This window comes from Palaemon carinicauda, chromosome 30, assembly GCF_036898095.1.
Source record: "Palaemon carinicauda isolate YSFRI2023 chromosome 30, ASM3689809v2, whole genome shotgun sequence".
Lineage (NCBI taxonomy): Eukaryota > Metazoa > Arthropoda > Malacostraca > Decapoda > Palaemonidae > Palaemon > Palaemon carinicauda.
In genome coordinates this window covers 66,258,551-66,278,867 of record NC_090754.1, presented here as the reverse complement: position 1 = coordinate 66,278,867, position 20,317 = coordinate 66,258,551, and the positions used below count along the sequence as shown (strand labels likewise).

The 20,317-nt window shown below is 45.0% G+C and overlaps 1 protein-coding gene across 1 annotated transcript in view; it reads right to left on the bottom strand.

Moving 5' to 3' along the window:
• Positions 1 to 20,317, bottom strand: part of Cdc45 (cell division cycle protein 45) — a 99,988-nt gene that overhangs the window by 29,785 nt on the left and 49,886 nt on the right. Inside the window, exons 7-8 of the mRNA XM_068353973.1 lie at positions 14,791 to 14,852; positions 656 to 817 (exon numbers count right to left, since the gene is read on the bottom strand). Coding sequence (XP_068210074.1) covers positions 656 to 817; positions 14,791 to 14,852 — 224 coding nt within the window. The remainder of the gene's footprint in view (positions 1 to 655; positions 818 to 14,790; positions 14,853 to 20,317) is intronic.

The window sequence follows — 20,317 nt, the reverse complement described above, 5'->3', positions numbered from 1 at the left end:
ATGGGGCCTACCAAAACTGAAACAGAATAGATGGTTAATGATACCTATATGTCCTAAATAATTCATGTCACTTCGTAGTCAAAAAAGAAAATGTAGTCACATTTCTACCGTCATATTCTTAGAATGCCAATCCGTGCATTATAAAAAATCTCAACTAGACTGTTGAGCAAAATTCTCGACTCTCATATGGCTAGATGAAAGGGTTTGTTCTCATAAAATAAAATACCATTGTAAAGTTTCTAATTAATAAAAAATCAAATATACTACAGCATAATCTTTTTGGGGGGAACAACTTATGAAAATAATAGAAACTAAAGTATGATTTGGGATTTTCATTCTTCAAAGAGAATTACTGAACAACAAATTGAGAAAAACCTGCCCTGTATACATAGAGTTGATAATGATGAAACTCGACTGCCTAGTACTGTGTAGTAGATTAATTAATCAAAATTGATATGCATATGAAATAAAGGTTGTATTAAAAAAATAAATATGTGACACTGAAATACCTGAAGAGTTTGTACACTATTAAGTATAGTGGGTATGATAAGCCAATGTTAACAGTTAAAATAAGAGCATAAAATGTAAAAAAAACACCTGCCAGGAGAAGGGAATCCAAAGATTATTATATTTCCCGGATATACTCAAAGGATACTCCTTTTCGAAGGTTATTCTTAGGCAGTCCAGGGGTTGATCATCCTGCGTTTTATGATTTAAACGAGACACGTGATTCTGCAGACTGGCGGTCATTAGTAAATATTTGTCCTGCTCAGTTTTCTCAGTCATTAACAAGTCTGTAGCTCCTGTAATTGCCCACCTGCAATCAGGAAGAATTTTAATCATAACTGTAATTAACAAAAATCAATAAGTTACTCTGTTCTGTATATGCAATATCTAATAAGTTACCATCATTAATAATACATGTAGTTCATAAGACCATTCAGATGGATTACTAAACTCAAGGTACTAGAATTATTTTTACTATGGGGGAGGGAGAGAGAGAGAGAGAGAGAGAGAGAGAGAGAGAGAGAGAGAGAGAGAGAGAGAGAGAGAGAGAGAGAGAGAGAGAGAGAGAGAGTGTGTGTGTTACAAGGATTTTGGATGTCTCATATACTTTTTAGTCCATCCGTGGAGACTCCATTTGCTCTTTGGTAGAGCGATTTACTTTAATCACTTAGAATTCTTATGATCTTGTCTAACTTATTCTTGAACTCGTTTACCATGTTACTGTTTGCTACGTCCGCTGGAAGTCTATTCCAAATATTTCCTATTTTTTATGTAAAGATATTACCACATTGAGTGGTGGTGTATCTTTCAATTCCAGTTTGTATCCATTACCTCTGGACTGAATCAAATATGAAAACTAAAAGGGAATTATATGTTAGAACATACCATTATTGTTCCTTCCAATAAAGTTCTACAGTACTCCCTTATGTTTGTAATAAAGATGTCACCACAGTTGCAGCTGTGAAGGGTGACAAATCAAGCTGGTTGAAAGCCTTAAACAACTAGGTGATCCTAATATTATCATTGTTATGGTTAAATATGTTATTTTCATTAGTAAAATAAATTTTTGAATATACTTACCCGATGATCATGTAGCTGTCAACTCCGTTGCCCGACAGAAATCTAAGGTCGGGATACGCCAGCGATCGCTATACAGGTGGGGGTGTACACAACAGCGCCATCTGTGAGTAGGTACTCAAGTACTTCTTGTCAACAAGAACTCAATTTTCTCCTCGGTCCACTGGTTCTCTATGGGGAGGAAGGGAGGGTCCTTAAATTCATGATCATCGGGTAAGTATATTCAAAAATTTATTTTACTAATGAAAATAACATTTTTCAATATTAATCTTACCCGATGATCATGTAGCTGATTCACACCCAGGGTGGTGGGTGGAGACCAGCATACATGTTAACATAAGAAGCTAAGTATCCCGTATTTCATTTTAGCAGTTATTCAAAATAACAAACATAAAATAAATAAGTACCTGGTAAGGAAGTCGACTTGAACTATTACTCTGCCTTTTTTAAGTACGTCTTCCTTACTGAGCCTAGCGGTCCTCTTAGGATGCTGAACGACTCCTAGGTGCTGAAGTATGAAGGGCTGCAACCCATACTAAAGGACCTCATCACAACCTCTAACCTAGGCGCTTCTCAAGAAAGAATTTGACCACCCGCCAAATCAACCAGGATGCGGAAGGCTTCTTAGCCTTCCGTACAACCCAAAAAACAACAATAAAAAGTATTCAAGAGAAAGATTAAAAAGGTTATGGGATTATGGGAATGTAGTGGCTGAGCCCTCACCTACTACTGCACTCGTTGCTACGAATGGTCCCAGGGTGTAGCAGTTCTCGTAAAGAGACTGGACATCTTTGAGATAGAATGATGCAAACACTGACTTGCTTCTCCAATAGGTTGCATCCATAACACTCTGCGAAGAACGGTTCTGTTTGAAGGCCACTGAAGTAGCGACAGCTCTAACTTCATGTGTCCTTACCTTCAGCAAAGCAAAGTCTTCTTCCTTCAGATGAGAATGTGCCTCTCTAATCAGAAGCCTGATGTAGTAAGAAACTGCGTTCTTAGACATCGGTAGAGAAGGCTTCTTGATAGAACACCATAAAGCTTCTGATTGTCCTCGTAATGGCTTTGACCGTCTTAAATAGTACTTAAGAGCTCTTACTGGGCAAAGTACTCTCTCTAGTTCGTTCCCCACCAAGTTGGACAGGCTTGGGATCTCGAACGACTTGGGCCAAGGACGGGAAGGAAGCTCGTTTTTAGCCAAAAAACCGAGCTGCAAGGAACATGTAGCCGTTTCAGATGTAAAACCTATGTTCCTGCTGAAGGCGTGGATCTCACTGACTCTTTTAGCTGTTGCTAAGCAAACGAGGAAAAGAGTTTTTAATGTGAGGTCCTTAAAAGAGGCTGATTGGAGCGGTTCGAATCTTGATGACATTAGGAACCTTAAAACCACATCTAGGTTCCAGCCTGGTGTGGACAACCGACGTTCCTTTGAGGTCTCAAAAGACCTAAGGAGGTCCTGTAGATCTTTGTTGGTGGAAAGATCCAAGCCTCTGTGGCGGAAGACCGCTGCCAACATACTCCTGTAACCCTTGATCATAGGAGCTGATAGGGATCTTACGTTCCTTAGATGTAACAGGAAGTCAGCTATCTGTGTTACAGTGGTACTGGTTGAGGAAACTGCATTCGCCTTGCACCAGCTTCGGAAGACTTCCCATTTAGACTGATAGACTCTGAGAGTGGATGTCCTCCTTGCTCTGGCAATCGTTCTGGCTGCCTCCTTCGAAAAGCCTCTAGCTCTTGAGAGTCTTTCGATAGTCTGAAGGCAGTCAGACGAAGAGCGTGGAGGTTTGGGTGTACCTTCTTTACGTGAGGTTGACGCAGAAGGTCCACTCTTAGAGGAAGAGTCCTGGGAACGTCCACTAGCCATTGCAGTACCTCGGTGAACCATTCTCTCGCGGGCCAGAGGGGAGCAACCAACGTCAACCGTGTCCCTTCGTGAGAGGCGAACTTCTGAAGTACCCTGTTGACAATCTTGAACGGCGGGAACGCATACAGGTCTAGATGGGACCAATCCAGCAGAAAGGCATCCACGTGAACTGCTGCTGGGTCTGGAATCGGAGAACAATACATCGGGAGCCTCTTGGTCATCGAGGTAGCGAATAGATCTATGGTGGGCTAACCCCACAGGGCCCATAGTCTGCTGCAAACCTTCTTGTGAAGGGTCCACTCTGTGGGGATGACCTGACCCTTCCGGCTGAGGCGATCTGCCATGACATTCATGTCGCCCTGAATGAACCTCGTTACCAGCGAAAGCTTTCGATCTTTTGACCAAATGAGGAGGTCCCTTGCGATCTCGAACAACTTCCTCGAATGAGTCCCTCCTTGCTTGGAGATGTAAGCCAAGGCCGTGGTGTTGTCGGAGTTCACCTCCACCACCTTGTTTAGCTGGAGGGACTTGAAGTTTAACAAGGCCAGATGAACTGCCAACAGCTCCTTGCAATTGATGTGAAGTGTCCTTTGCTCCTGATTCCATGTGCCCGAGCATTCCTGTCCGTCCAGTGTCGCACCCCAGCCCGTGTCCGATGCGTCCGAGAAGAGACGGTGGTCGGGGGTCTGAACAGCTAATGGTAGACCTTCCTTGAGAAGAATGCTGTTCTTCCACCACGTTAGCGTAGACCTCATCTCTTCGGAAACAGGCACTGAGACCGCCTCTAGCGTCATGTCCTTTCTCCAGTGAGCAGCTAGATGATACTGAAGGGGGCGGAGGTGGAGTCTCCCTAACTCGATGAACTGGGCCAGCGATGAAAGTGTCCCTGTTAGACTCATCCACTGCCTGACTGAACATCGGTTCCTTCTCAGCATGCTCTGGATGCATTCTAGGGCTTGATTGATCCTTGGGGCCGACGGAAAAGCCCGAAAAGCTCGACTCTGAATCTCCATACCTAGATAGACAATGGTCTGGGATGGGACGAGCTGGGACTTCTCTATATTGACCAGGAGGCCCAATTCCTTGGTCAGATCCATAGTCCATCTGAGATTCTCCAGACAGCGACGACTTGACGGAGCTCTTAAAAGCCAGTCGTCCAAATAGAGGGAGGCTCTGATGTCTGCCAAGTGAAGGAATTTGGCAATATTCCTCATCAGTCTGGTAAACACAAGAGGTGCCGTGCTTAGGCCAAAGCACAGGGCTTGGAACTGGTACACAACCTTTCCAAAGACGAACCTTAGGAAAGGTTGGGAGTCTGGATGGATGGGGACGTGAAAGTACGCGTCTTTCAGGTCTAACGAGACCATCCAGTCCTCCTGCCTGACCGCTGCTAGGACCGACTTCGTCGTCTCCATCGTGAACGTCTGCTTGGTGACAAAAGCATTGAGAGCACTGACGTCCAGCACCGGTCTCCAACCTCCTGTCTTCTTCGCTACCAGGAAGAGACGGTTGTAGAAGCCCGGGGATTGATGGTCCCGGACTATGACTACCGCTTCCTTTTGTAGCAAGAGCGACACCTCTTGTTGCAACGCTAGCCTCTTGTCCTTCTCCTTGTAGTTGGGAGAGAGGTTGATGGGAGATGTAGCTAAAGGGGGACTGCGGCAGAACGGAATTCTGTACCCCTCCTTTAGCCACTTCACAGACTGAGCGTCTGCACCTCTGCTCTCCCAAGCTTGCCAGAAGGTCTTGAGTCTGGCTCCCACTGCTGTCTGGAGAGGAAGGCAGTCAGATCCTGCCTTTTGCGGACTTGGAACCCTTCTTGGATTTGCCACGGTGACTGTCGGCACGGGTACCTCCTTTGCTGGAGGTTCTGCCACGAAAGGGCGGGATGAACCTAGTTGCAGGTGTGTCTACTGCTGCAGGACGGAAAGGTCTAGGCACGGAAGGTAAGGTTTTAGCCTTACGTGCGGAAGATGCCATCAGATCATGGGTATCCTTCTGGATAAGTGAGGCAGCCATCCCCTTGATCAGCTCCTCCGGAAACAGACACTTGGAGAGAGGAGCAAACAACAACTCCGACTTCTGGCAAGGGGTGATACCAGACGACAAGAAGGAGCAAAGATGTTCTCTCTTCTTAAGCACTCCCGACACGTATGAAGCCGCAAGTTCACCAGACCCATCCCGAATGGCTTTGTCCATGCTAGACATGATCAGCATGGCAGAGTCCTTATCCGAAGGGGAAGTCTTTCTGCTTAAAGCTCCCAAACACCAATCGAGGAAGTTGAAGATCTCAAAAGCACGAAAGACTCCCTTCAACAGATGATCCATGTCAGAAAAGGACCAGCAGATCTTCGATCGTCTCATCGCCAGCCTGCGGGGAGAGTCAACCAGACTTGAGAAGTCGCCCTGGGCAGAGGCAGGAACTCCCAAGCCGGGTTCCTCTCCCGTGGCATACCAGACGCTCGACTTGGAAGCAAGCTTGGTAGGAGGAAAGATGAAAGCAGTCTTTCCCAGTTGCTTCTTGGACTGCAACCACTCTCCCATAACCCTCAAAGCTCTCTCGGATGAGCGTGCGAGAACAAGCTTGGTGAAGGCAGGAGCAGCAGACTGCATGCCCAGAGCAAACTCGGAGGGAGGAGAGCGAGGGGTTGCAGACACAAACTGTTCTGGATACAAGTCCCTGAACAAGGCAAGGACTTTACGAAAGTCTAAGGAGGGAGGCGTAGACTTGGGCCCTTCAAAATCGGAGTGCGGTTCATCCAAATGTGCAGCTTCGTCATCTGATACTCCATCATCCGAAAGCTGAGTAGGAAGTGGCAAAGGCGGAGCAGAAAGCTGAACGGCTGAATCCGGCAGCACGGGTGCATGCGTAGCTGCTGCGGATCCAACATCATGCCGCTGCTGGTCAGTCTGCGAGCTGGCAACAACAAAAGCAGAGTGCTGGTGCGTGGGAGGGGTTGCCGTGGGTTGCGGAGCATGCCGCATAGTGTCAGAATCCGGCAGCTCTACAGCACCTTCCCACTGCTGATGCGGTAGCTCACGCATGTCAACGGATGGTGCAGCAAGAACATGCGTCTGGCAGGGTGGACTGCGCATCGGTGGTGGAGCTCTCACAGGTGGAGTGTGGGAGCAGACAGCCGCAGTATCTGCTGAGCGCACAACCGCGGAGGGTTGTAGGTTAACAGGTGCAGTGTCAACCTTCTCAGCATGATACTCTTGCATGAACGCAGCAAGCTGAGACTGCATAGTCTGCAGCATGGACCACTTAGGGTCTACCGTGGTTGGAGCAGCAACAGACGGAGCAGTAGCCTGTTGTGGAACCACTCTACCTCTCTTGGGAGGTGTGCAGTCATCGGAAGACTGCGGCGAGTCCGAACTGACCCAGTGGCTACACCTGGGCCGTTGGACTCGCTCGGAAGGGACCTTACGCTTGAGAGGTCGTGAAACCTTGGTCCATCGTTTCCTCCTGGAAACTTCTTCCACAGACGAGGAATGGTAGGGCTCATTCGTCTGTTTGTGGATGGGACAATCTCTGACAGATACGTCCGCAACCACTGAGGGTACATCCGTACGCTGATCAAGGCCTGCCGAACCCTTTGGTCCTTCGACATTGCTTCTCCCCTGGGCTTGGGAGCTTGCAAGAGGTCCCGGACTGGGAGGACGACTGGCACGCACAGATGTACCCTCATGCGCAACACTGACACTGACACTTTTCACATCACTAGCACTGATAACACTTCCCACTGCACTTTTCGCTTTCAGCTCTTTGACATCTGCCAAAAGCTGATTACGGTCATTAGCCAATGACTCCACTCTGTCACCGAGAGCCTGAATGGCACGCATCATATCCGCCATGGATGGCTGAGCACTAGTAGCAGGGTCGGGAGTCACCACTACAGGGGAAGGAAAAGGTTGAGGGGCATGGGGAGAGGAAAAATCCACAGAGCGAGAAGAACTCCTCCTGATTCTCTCCTTCTCTAACCTACGTGCATTTTTAAGGAATTCGTTAAAATCGAATTCCGAAAGCCCAGCGCATTCCTCACATCGATCTTCCAATTGACAGGATTTACCCCTACAATTGGAACAAACGGTGTGAGGATCTATGGAGGCCTTCGGAAGACGCCTAGAACAAGCCCTAACACTACACTGCCTGTACTTAGGGACTTGAGACTGGTCAGACATCTCGAATTGTAGAAATAGTCAAGGGGGGATTCCAAAATCTAGCAAAGTTCGTAAACAATTAATCCAAATTAATTCCAAAAGCTTGCTAAGCTAATGATAAAGCTTCCTGAATAGCGAAGGCTAAAATCTAGAGTGAATACATCACCAAATCGTGAACAACAACTCCAGAATCAACAGCGTATCCAAGTAGGTCTTGCCGGTGGCACGACAGAGGAAAAATTGAGTTCTTGTTGACAAGAAGTACTTGAGTACCTACTCACAGATGGCGCTGTTGTGTACACCCCCACCTGTATAGCGATCGCTGGCGTATCCCGACCTTAGATTTCTGTCGGGCAACGGAGTTGACAGCTACATGATCATCGGGTAAGATTAATATTGAAAGTTTCCATTTTCGTATTGTTGCATACAGAAAAGTTATACTGTATCCCACTTTACGCCCATCAACATGTCTGTTTCGATTTTATCGCTCATCATCAAGTAATAAATAGGAAAATCAAATGAAAGCTATGTCATTTCTCCCTTCTTTACACCTGTGCTAAGTCTTTAAAATGTTATTTTCCTTAGTAAAATAAATTTTTGAATATACTTACCCGATGATCATATAGCTGTCAGCTCTGCTGCCCGACAGAAAAAACCTACGGGCGGAATACGCCAGCGATCGCTATACAGGTGGGGGTGTACATCAACAGCGCCATCTGTCAAGTAGGTACTCAAGTACTCGATGTCAACAAAGAACCAATTTTCTCCTCTGTCCACTGGGTCTCTATTGGGGAGGAAGGGTGGGTCCTTTAATTTATGATCATCGGGTAAGTATATTCAAAAATTTATTTTACTAAGGAAAATAACATTTTTCAACATTAAACTTACCCGATGATCATATAGCTGATTCACAACCAGGGGGGTGGGTAGAGACCAGCATTACATGTTGACATTATTATGAGCTAAGTATTCCGTATTTCATTTTAGCAGTTATTCAAAATAACAAGCATAAAATAAATAAGTACCTGGTAAGGAAGACGACTTGAACAATTACTCTGCCTTTTTAAGTACGTCTTCCTTACTGAGCCTCGCGATCCTCATAGGATGCTGAGCGACTCCTAGGAGCTGAAGTATGAAGGGTTGCAACCCATACTAAAGGTCCTCATCAAAACCTCTAATCTAGGCGCTTCTCAAGAAATGATTTTGACCACCCGCCAAATCAAGTAGGATGCGAAAGGCTTCTTAGCCTTCCGGACAACCCAAAAATATTTCAAGAGAAAGATTAAAAAGGTTCTGGAATTAGGGAATTGTAGTGGTGGAGCCCCCACCACTACTGCACTCGTTGCTACGAATGGTCCCAGAGTGTAGCAGTTCTCGTAAAGAGACTGGACATTCTTAAGATAAAAGACGCGAACACTGATTTGCTTTTCCAATAGGTTGCGTCGAATATACTTTGCAGAGATCTATTTTGTTTAAAGGCCACGGAAGTTGTGACAGCTCTAACTTCGTGTGTCCTTACCTTCAGCCAAAATGAGCTTCTCGTATTAACAGTCTGATAAAATAGGATAAAGAATTCTCTGACATAGGCAAAGATGGATTCTTAACTGAACACCATAAAGCTTCAGACGGGCCTCGTAAAGGTTTTTAAAATAGAACTTAAGAGCTCTTACAGGACATAATACTCTTTCTAGTTCATTTCCAACCATACGATAAGTTTGGAATATCGAACGATATTGGTCAAGGCTGAGAAGGCAGCTCGTGTTTGGCTAGAAAACCAAGTTGTAGAACATGTAGCCGTTTCGGATGAGAATCCGATGTTCTTGCTGAAGGCATGAATCTCACTGACTCTTTTAGCTGTGGTTAAGCATATCAGGAAAAGAGTCTTAAAGGTGAGATCTTTCAGGGAGGCTGATTGAAGTGGTTCGAACCTGTCTGACATAAGGAATCTTAGAACCACGTCTAAATTCCAACCAGGTGTAACCAAACGACGCTCCTTCGTGGTCTCAAAAGACTTAAGGAGGTCCTGTAGATCTTTATTGTTGGAAAGATCTAAGCCTCTGTGACGGAAGACTGATGCCAACATGCTTCTGTAACCCTTGATAGTGGGAGCTGAAAGAGATCGTTCTTTCCTCAGAAATAAGAGGAAGTCAGCTATTTGAGTTACAGAGGTACTGGTCGAGGATACGGATACTGACTTGCACCAGTTTCGGAAGATTTCCCACTTCGATTGGTAGACTCTAAGGGTGGATGTTCTCCTTGCTCTAGCAATCGCTCTGGTTGCCTCCTTCGAAAAAACTCTAGTTCTCGAGAGTCTTTCGATAATCTGAAGGCAGTCAGACGAAGAGCGTGGAGGCCTTGGAGTACCTTCTTTACGCGTGGCAGACGTAGCAGGTCCACCCTTAGGGGAAGTGTTCTGGGAACGTCTACTAGCCATCGAAGTACCTCGGTGAGTTATTCTCTCGCGGGCCAGAGGGAAGCAACTAGCGTCAACTTTGTCCCTTCGTGAGAGGCGAACTTCTGCAGTACCTTGTTGACAATCTAGAACGGAGGGAATGCATATAGATCTAGATGTGACCAATCTAGTAGAAAGGCATCTATATGAACTACTGCTGGGTCCGGGATAGGTGAGCAAAGTATTGGGAGCCTCTTGGTCATCGAGGTTGCGAAGAGATCTATGGTTGGCTGGCCCCAGGTGGCCCAAAGTCTCTTGCATACATCCTTGTGGAGGGTCCAATATGTTGGAATTATTTGTCCCTTCCTACTGAGACAATCTGCTATGACATTCAAGTTGCCTTGGATGAACCTCGTTACTAGTGAAAAGTCTAGACCTGTTGAACAGGAGAGGAGGTCTCTTGCGAACTCGTACCATGTCAGAGAGTAGGTCCCTCCTTGCTTGGAGATGTACGTCAAAGCAGGGTGTTGACCGTGTTCACCTCCACCACTTTGCCTTGAAGGAGAGACCTGAAGCTTTTCCAGGTCAGACGTACTGCCAGAAGCTTCTTGCAGTTGAAATGCATTGTCCTTTGACTCGAGTTCCATAATCCCGAGCATTCCCTACCGCCTAATGTCGCACCCCAGCCTACGTCCGATACGTCCGAGAAGAGAACGTGGTTGGGAGTCTGAACAGTCAGGGGAAGACCCTTTCAAAGGTTGATAAAGTCCTTTCACCAAGTCAGACCAGACTTTATCTTTCCGGAAACCGGGATCGAGACCGCTTCTAGCATCTTGTCCATTTCCAGTGAAAAGCTAGATGATACAGAAGAGGACGGAGGTGTAGTCTTCCAAGTGACACAAATTGAACCACGGATGACAGTGTCCTAACCAGACTCATCCACAGCCTGACAGGGCAGTGTTCCTTCTTCAGCATCTTCTGGATGGATAGCAGGGGTGGGGGTTGATCGTCTTGTTCAGCAATGTCCTCATCAGAGGGTTCCTCATCCGAAACTGATGAGGAAACGGCAACGGAGTGGGCAACGTCTGACTCGCTGAATCCGGTCGCACTGGTGGATGCGTGACGGAGCCGGACACAAGATCATGGTACTGCTGCACAGTCTGTGAACTGTCAACCATGGGGACGCGAGGAAGTACAGCGTCAACCCGAAACTGTCTAGACTGTCTGGGTTGTGCAGTCAACCCCCTACAGGGTTGCTGAGGTTGCCGCACTGCGTCACAACAAGTCACCTCTGCTGGTTGTTGAACGTCTTCCTAGTGACACACTGAACGTCCACAACCACCTCCGAGAGTCGCTTAACGTCAACGTGCGACTGGCAACCCACACTGGGTCGCACCGGTGGAGGAACCATCTCAACTGGCGGACGTGAGTAGGATACCTCAGCGTCAACAGGGCGTACAACCAACCGGTAGGAAGGTTGTTGGCTAGAAGGTTCTTCTCCGTAAAAAATCCTCTAACAAGGACACAAGCTTGGACTGCATGTCTTGCAACAAAGCCCATTAGGGTCTATGGGAGCAGGTGTGGAAACAGACGGGGTTAGCGACTGAAGCGGAACCATTAACCATCCCTGGAAGCCTTGTTATGCTTTAATTAAAGTCCATAGGAGGCTAAGCAGCTTAAGGCTCCTCTCCAAATGACAGAGTCCTCAAAGGAATATCAGAAGGAGGGAGAACAGCACTTTCTCATGTACAGGAACCATGTCCGAGAAAAGCTAGGTTATCTCAGTGAGGGTCTCACTGGTGCAAAAGCAGCAGACCAGAAGGCAACGTTATGTAACTGCTTGACAGTCTGTGAACTGTCAAAAACTGAACTGTCAACCACAACAGGTGCGTGAGGACATACAGCACTGGTGCATTAGTAGCAGACCAGAAGGCAACGTCATGTAACTGCTTGACAGTCTGTGAGCTGGCAACAACCAAAGCTGTGTGGGGAAGCCTCAACTCCTGACTGACTAGTCTGCTGCAGGCGAGTGGCGGTAACCACAGAGGGTTGCGGAGGCTGACACACCGTGTCAAAACACGGCCGCTTGTGGTAGCTCACGCACGGCAACGGAGTGCTCCGTGTGTCTGTGGGAGTCAGCATGCGTCTGGCAGGGTCGACTGCGCATGGGAGGAGGAGCTCTCACAACAAGAGTGTGGGAGCAGGCAGCCATGCTGGGCGCACAACCGTGGCAGGTTGTAGGCAAACGGGTGCATTGTCAACCTTCTCCGCAGTCGGAGTGTGGGAGCAGGCAACAACCAAAGCGGAGTGGTGGTGCGTGGTGGGGACTGCCGTGGGTTGCGGAAACTAACGCATCGCGTCAAAACACGGCAGCTTGACTCCACCTTCCCACTGCTGATGCGGTAGCTCACGCATGTTAACGGAGGGAGCCGCACGTCGGCTAACGTTAACATGCGTCTGGCAGGGTCGATTGCGCATCGGAGGTGGAGCTCTCCGCAGCCGGAGTGTGGGAGCAGGCAGCCTCAGCGTGAGCTGGGCGCACAACAGTGGCAGGTTGTAGGCTAACGAGAGCAGTGTCAACCTTCTCCGCACGAAACTCCTGCATAACCGCAGCTAATTGAGTCTGCATAGACTGCAGTAAAGACCACTTAGGGTCTACAAAAAACGGCAACAGACGGAGCTACTGTCCGTCGTGACTGAGGGTCTAAAACAGCTGGTGCGGCAACAGACGGAGTTACTGCCTGTTGCGGTACCACCTTGCCTCTCTTGGGAGGTGTGCAGTCGTCGGATGACTGCAGCGAGTCCGAACTGACCCAGTGGCTACACCTAGGCCGTTGGACTTGCGCGGAAGAGACCGACTTGCACTTAAAAGCTGCAAGATTTGGTCCATGGTTTCTTACGAGAAACCTCTTCCGCAGACGAGGAATAAATGGGCTCTCTCGTCTTTGTGTGGGTGGGGCGATCTCACGTCGGCAAACGTGTGTAGATACGCCCGAAACCACGGAGGGAAAAACGTATGTTCGTCGATCAAGGCCTGTGGAACCCATAAGTCGTTCGACATTACTTCTCCCCAGGGCTTGGGAGCTTGTAAGAGGTCCCGGACTAGGTGAACAACTGGCACGAACAGACGAACCCTCGGACGCAACACTGTAACACTTTGCGCATATCACTTTATCACTTTTGATTTTCTGTTTGCATTTATTTCACTGAAATCGAAACTTTAACTGATTTCTACCTGAAACACGCAATCCTATCCTTCATTAAAAGGTAGTAATTGCGAAAACAGTTTTACAATGCAACAGAAAAACATAAATAAAGATAAAGAATTCAGTGGCTGGAAAAGAGACTAAACACTAGATCAAATAAACTACGTTTACAATCTCTCACTGCATAAAGCCTGGGAACAAGAATAAAACCCTAGAAACGTTTTACCTTCTTCCCCTACAGCGACTAGGGAGAAGAGTAAAAAACGAGAACAACGTTACCCGCTTGAACGAAACGTTTATTCTCCTCTCTCTCCCTCCGTCTCTATCTCTCTCTCTTCTCTCTTGATTTAGCACCTGAGAGAAGAGCCCAATTATATATCGTTAAAACATGTTATTTGCTAAAGGAAAAAACTGAAAGGTTTCCCAAATAAAAAGTTCCTTTATTTAGAATTTAAACCATTTAAGCTAAGAAAGAATGAACGAAACGCTAGAATCGGTTTACTCTTACTGCAACGTGAAACCGTGATACACTCTCTCTCTCTCGTAACGATAGAGCGCAAGTTGAACGTTCTGAACGTCAACAACTGCGGAGACTAAAAACTAAACGTTAGTTCATCTTTGAAAACAGTACGAGACTATCAAAGAAATTCTTCCATAAAACATTAAAATTAAAAAAGTATTAAATTCTTTAGAGGTTAAATACGATATAACGGGCTCAATGTTAATTAACTTCGGTTCCAAGTTAGGACCGCCTACTATTAGGAAAGGTCGCATATAAACAAACATAAAAATTTATTTTTTATAAGTTTATAATAATTGGAAAGTTAACCGAAGAGGCCTAAAAAGGCGGAGAGATATAAAATAAATGGATCTATAACGTGTTAAGCAAAATTACCAAAAACCTAAACACACTTCCGTCTAAGGGAAGGGTCGGCCATTTAAAAGTGAAAGAGAGTCCATACTCTCTTCATCACCATACTTAAATCTATCGAAAACGAGTTCAAGTTTTGAAATGAAGATAAAACCCCTGCATAGCGAAAGCTCAAAACTGGAATAGTGTACTTCACCAAATCGTTGTGAAAACAAATCCAGTTAGGGACGGCGTATTTAGTAGGTCCTGCCATTGGCACGACAGAGGGAAAATTGGTTCTTTGTTGACATCGAGTACTTGAGTACCTACTTGACAGATGGCGCTGTTGATGTACACCCCCACCTGTATAGCGATCGCTGGCGTATTCCGCCCGTAGGTTTTTTCTGTCGGGCAGCAGAGCTGACAGCTATATGATCATCAGGTAAGTTTAATGTTGAAAAATAAAATGTTGTAGGGTGGGGTATTACTGCACTTGATTTGTTGTCCATCATTCATCCCAAAATGATTTTCTTACAGGAACCTTTGAAGAAAGTTTGTATATTTTGCCCTGTGACTAGAATTATCAGTCATTTGACCTCCAATATCAATATCATACTGTATATTAAAAAAAAAAAAAAAAAGAGAGAGAGAGAGAGAGAGAGAGAGAGAGAGAGAGAGAGAGAGAGAGAGAGAGAGAGAGAGAGAGAGAGAGAGAGAGAGAGAGACTTACCATAAAAGTTCATTTGAATCTTTCGAGAGCTTCCATGCTAAGTCAAACATAAGTACTGCAGTCTGAAAAGAATCAAAATTTGAGTATGCTATCATAGATACAGAACATCTACAGTACTGTACTTCCATTTTCACATATTTTTCAGCTAATGTTTAATAAATAAATGCAAGGGCAGAAAAATGGCTAAAATTTATGTAAGATTTATCATAAGAAAAATCTTAATGAAAAAAAAAATGCAACCAAAACAAGTTTTCCTCACATGCATTAAAGCTTATCTACGACATATTATATATACTGATCTTTTTCTTCCTTAGAACTTGAATTATGAACCTTCCCTGTTGTTCATATTGCTGACTCGCACAATCTGATGGAGGTGGGTCATGAAAGAGTGAGGAAATTTAAAGATTTCAGAGAAAATTCTCATTTATACACCAGATACATCTTAAAGTATTGTCTCGTTGCTAAACTGTTACAGCTAAGGTTCTTCTAAACACTTCTAAGACTAATTAAACTCATAGATTAACAAAAATAAAAGAAAATAACTTTTATTATAACATTCCCAACCACTACTATGGTAACTGAAGGCCAATTAAGTTGATAAGAGAATCAATTTTTCAAGGCAATGTTTGGTGAATACCAATTCGGTACTCTTACATACAACCAAAGTCTTTCCAAAAAGAGATTCCTACAAAAATTCAGTGATTCAGCTCACTTCTAATACTATGCAATTCAACTTACAAATCTTTCCTCTGTAATGGAAGCAACTTCTTGTGGTGTTAGCCTCAGTGACCACTATTTTAATAAAAAAAAGGAAAGTTTTTGGACAAAGGACGATTTGACATCCTAACCCTCAAAAAATTAGGTACATTAATCTGAAGAAATCCATTCTCTGATACAGTTGTAACTTCAACTTCCAAATATAGCATATGAAAAATTTGTGGTAAATTTTTCTCTTAAAATTATTCTTAGCTCTGAAAGCAGGCAGAAGCAATAAGATCTTGTTTTCCAAAACCTACCATACAAGAAATATCTTTTAGTGAAAGCAGGCAACAGCAATACGATCCTCTTATGTTCTCCTAAATCTACCTTACAAGAAATAAATTTTAGTTCAACGAATTTAGCCGATAATAACATCAAAGAAACAGTGTTCTAGCTAAGAGATATTTAATTGAAAGATTTTCCAAATGTTCTAAATCTGAACCTGTTTGAGTGCGTGTGATCTCAGCTCAAATTGGACAGGAACTAGTCAATGACGAGGGTCGCTGCTCAGTGACCATCCTAAAAGATGCTGCCATTGAAAAGCTGGACGCTCAAAAAGGGCGTGCCACTCTTTCGAATCTGGGTACTCAATTGTCTCAAGGAAAGACTTGTCCACTCTAATCCCTAGGTACTTCATCTTCTGCTTGGGCGTGATGTTGGACATTTCCAGGTTTACCATAATTTTGAGAACCTGGAAAAATAAGAGAAGTCTGTCATGATATTGTAGGGGGTTGCCTCTTTGAGAGTGACAGGACTAACCAGTTATCCGGGTACCTCAGTAACCAGATGTCGTTGGTAAGTGCTCAACCTGAGATGCGAGTAAACAACTGGGGGTGGCTGACAGATCAAAGCACAGGACTTTGAAATAGAAGACTTTGCCCCCAGAGAGAACCGGAGGAACTTCCTTGATGATTGATGTACCGAGATCTGCAAATACACATCTCTCAAATCCAGAGAGAGCATTTTTCCTGATACCATTTCTTACAGTGTTTGTGATATCCATTCTGAATGTATGAGATATTCATGTCAGAGGATCTTGACTGTCCAGTCCTCCACTCCAAAATACTGTACTGCCACTTCGGCCACCAGCTTGAGAGGCATCCTCCACCTTGTAGTAGTTGCAGGGGGGAATGCCTTCCCTAATGGGACCTACCTACTCTTTTGCTTCTTGGTCATCCAAAATAGGTGCAAAAAGGCTTGATGGCATCCATAGACCTTCTAGCGGATAACAATAATAGTGTCATTGACCTTACCCTCACTACTGTTTTCTTAAGTGGCGACTTCAAAGGTGTGGTTGTATTTGTTTTTTTTATAGGGCCTGATGTTATCTTCCTAAAAGAGAAGACTTGGTGGAAGAGCAAGTCTTGGCTCGATTTTCTCCACTTTTCCATAGTTTCTTCTACTTCCTCTGGAAGAACTAGGGCCAGATTATTATTAACCGCAGCATTTCTTAGAACTCGAGCCTCCTATAGTCTGATATGCCCTGCCAATTTTACGGTTACAGTTTCCAGACCCAGCTTGTCTATTCTTGTGCAGATTGGTGGACCAGGAACGTGACTGCCTTTACCTAGGACGGAAATATGTCTGTAAACTGTTTCTTCTCCAGGTCCAACAGGTCCTGAGAGGAGGCAAAGAAAACCACCGTCCTTGACCAGTGGTACAAAGTATTCCTTGGCAGCTAGCCATAGCTTCTATATTTTCTGATTCTGATGCTGAGAAGATGGTGGATTGTGTTCCCAGCTTCTCTTTCGAGAAACCGGGTGGTAGCATCGAACCGGCTGTGTTTACTGGCAGAGGTGAAGGAGTGGCATTTTCTGTGACAAAGAAATGTCTTTGATTGGAAAGGGCCAGTGGTAAGATCTTATTTGAGCGGATGACCCTAAACGAGTTCCTTCTTCTGGAGACTTTTAGATCTACTTAGTTAATTGCTTCCTCAGAAGGTGTGACCAAAGAAATTCTAAAGCTGCCTTAGCTACTTGAGATGTTCCGAATAGCTTTTTGATCGTTATCTTATTGGCTTTCTTCGGCACTTTCGTTGGTTTCCTTAAGTCATTAACTTTCCTGATGAGGACCAAGACTCAGGAAATCTGACTTGGATTCTATCTCTTCTGACTCTGCTAAAGCAGGCCCCGAGTCTGGTGTAAAAGGATTAACCGTCTTTGGAGACCATTCTCCTCTCAGCGGAGGGAGTGATTCTTCATGGTCTGAAGAAGCACAAGGTTTTAAACTTCTTTCCAGTCCCAGAACTGTTCCCAGATGGTATTTCAGGGATTTGTCTTTATTGGAGTCTTCTTTAGTAGACCTAGAAATTCCCTTTGTTCAAGTACTCTCCTTGGGTAACAAAGTGATTCTTCATGGTCTGAAGAGGCACAACAAGGTCTTAAACTTCTTTCCAGTCCCAGAACTGTTCCCAGATGCTATTTCAGGAATTTGTCTTCATTGGAGTCTTCTTTAGTAGTCCTAGAAATTCCCTTTGTTCAAGCACTCTCCTTGGGTAACAAAGGGATTCTTCATGGTCTGAAGAGGCACAACAAGGTCTTAAACTTCTTTCCAGTCCCAGAACTGTTCCCAGATGCTATTTCAGGAATTTGTCTTCATTGGAGTCTTCTTTGGTAGACCTAGAAATTCCCTTTGTTCAAGCACTCTCCTTGGGTAACAAAGCAGAAGTATTTGCCTCTGAAAGGCTCGCACGTTCACTTCAGGAAGACCTACAGCCTACTGAGTCTTTGAATTGCCAGCTGGTCAGTGGTGATGATATTCTGTGATGATCTCGAGGCAATATCTCATTTGAGGATAATCTCGAAGGGTTAGTGTAGTGTGGTGAATGATCCATATTTTTCTTGCCTACCTTAGATTATTTTCTATTATGCAGGCTATATGAAGGAGAACACAGGAAGGCTTGGTCACTAGTCATAAGTCTCTGCAACTTGCTTGTGGAATATCCTCTTCTGAGTACATTGTTGGGGGAAAATTCCAAGACGGTTTATCATAAACCAGTGTTGGACAGATGCCTTCAATTGTTGAGTGCCTCCTACAAGGGGAGCATACTAATGTGCATGTTCATTCAAAAGATTTTCCTTTCTTTGCCAAAGATGAGCACATGCAAACAGAAGAGTGCTTTAGAGATTGAATGGTGCTTTTGTATAATTGAGTTCTCCTTAATGAGAATGCAGGTCTGTGACTGCCCTGAAGTTATTAATTAAATGGAGCATGTATTAAGATCCTTTCAGAAAGAAGGGCACTTGTTAAACATTACATGAGCATTCCTAGGAGAACCTGAAGTATGAGGTATTTGTACATAAGCGCATACTGAAGTAGAAACCAGAATCAATGAAAGTTTCCTAATTGTGAAATGCAATGGCGTATGATCGCCGTTTATGTCTAACGGGGAGCGTACCTGTGTTAACGTAATGTGGTCTGTCCTAGTGACAGATCCTATACACGTAGAATAGCACTCATAGTGAGAAGCTCGTGAATCCCAATAGGAGTGTTTGTAAGCACAAGACTAGACGATTTTGCGCCACTAAGGGAATACCGTATGTTTTGGAATGCATTTCCTTGTGAACAAAGGAGAGTACAGTATGTAATGGGAAGAAGATTTTGCCCAAGAGTGCTTAAGCTCAGAAGATCGTGGACTTCTAAGAGAGCGCATTGTCTGGAGAGCAAGTTGGTGAATGTGTGTGTTCCAAAGGGTAAACACATTTATGCACAGGTGAGAGAGATCCAGTTACAGTGCTCGAGCAGGTAGAAAAAAAATCTTCCTTTACGGACTTAATGAAACATCTAAGAGGAGAAGGAGGATCCTTAGGTAAAGGAGTGGCATCCTTGCGGTCCTAGGGAGGAACTTCCCTCTTTGTACTTTAAAGGCGGTCTATCTGATAAATGTGTGGCTGATAAAGGCTGGGAGGTGAAGGACGACACAAGCACTTTCAAGGAGCTGATGACACTTCTAAAGATGAAGATAACTGGTCAGCTATTCCTGCTAGAGAAGATAATCCTGAGTGGGTGGAGCCAAGTGCTTCCTCCACTGATGCAGCAGGCAAAGCAGGCTCCCTCAGCAAACTTTGCTTTGGATATAGTGAAAGCTTCAAGATATCTCCTGGAAGGAATACCTTCCAGCCCAGAGGACGTCCATAGCATATTTAGGGCTGTTACTGACTGTGTTTTCTGAAAAAACAATCTTATCGGGTTGACCCAGAGGAGAATAAATACAGTACCTGCTCCTCTACGGGAAGCAGAAACCACTATCTCCCTCTGGGCTTGCCCACAGGTTAAAGCGTCGTCGCTGTCTTTCTTCACATTCACTCCAGAGGAGAGCAACGGAGAAGGATCAGAAGCCAGAGTTCCAAGAGGAGAAAGAAGAGAACCAGGAGATTTCTTAGCCTTGAAAGTAGAACTTGAAGGTGAAGAATCTCACTTCCTTACCCTCTCCTTGCTGGACACCTGTCACTGGGAGGCCAACCACTCCCTACAATCCTCTCAAGGGGAAGACTGCATACAGTCATGCCCCGTGCAAGCAGGACACAAAGAATGATGATCCATATTTGGTTTGCCTATGAAAGTCTCACAATGTTGTCCAAAAATTCCAGAGCAAGACTCCATGACTACTTGTGGTTTCTCCATGAATACTAAGCAATCGCCAAAAAGAAATAAATTAATAAGACAAGTTTGTTCACCCAAAAGTATGTCTGTACTACTCTGCAACTGAGGTCAATGTGGCTTCTCAGTGAGTTGGCAGGGGGCAAGGCTTTTCCCGCTACATACCAGT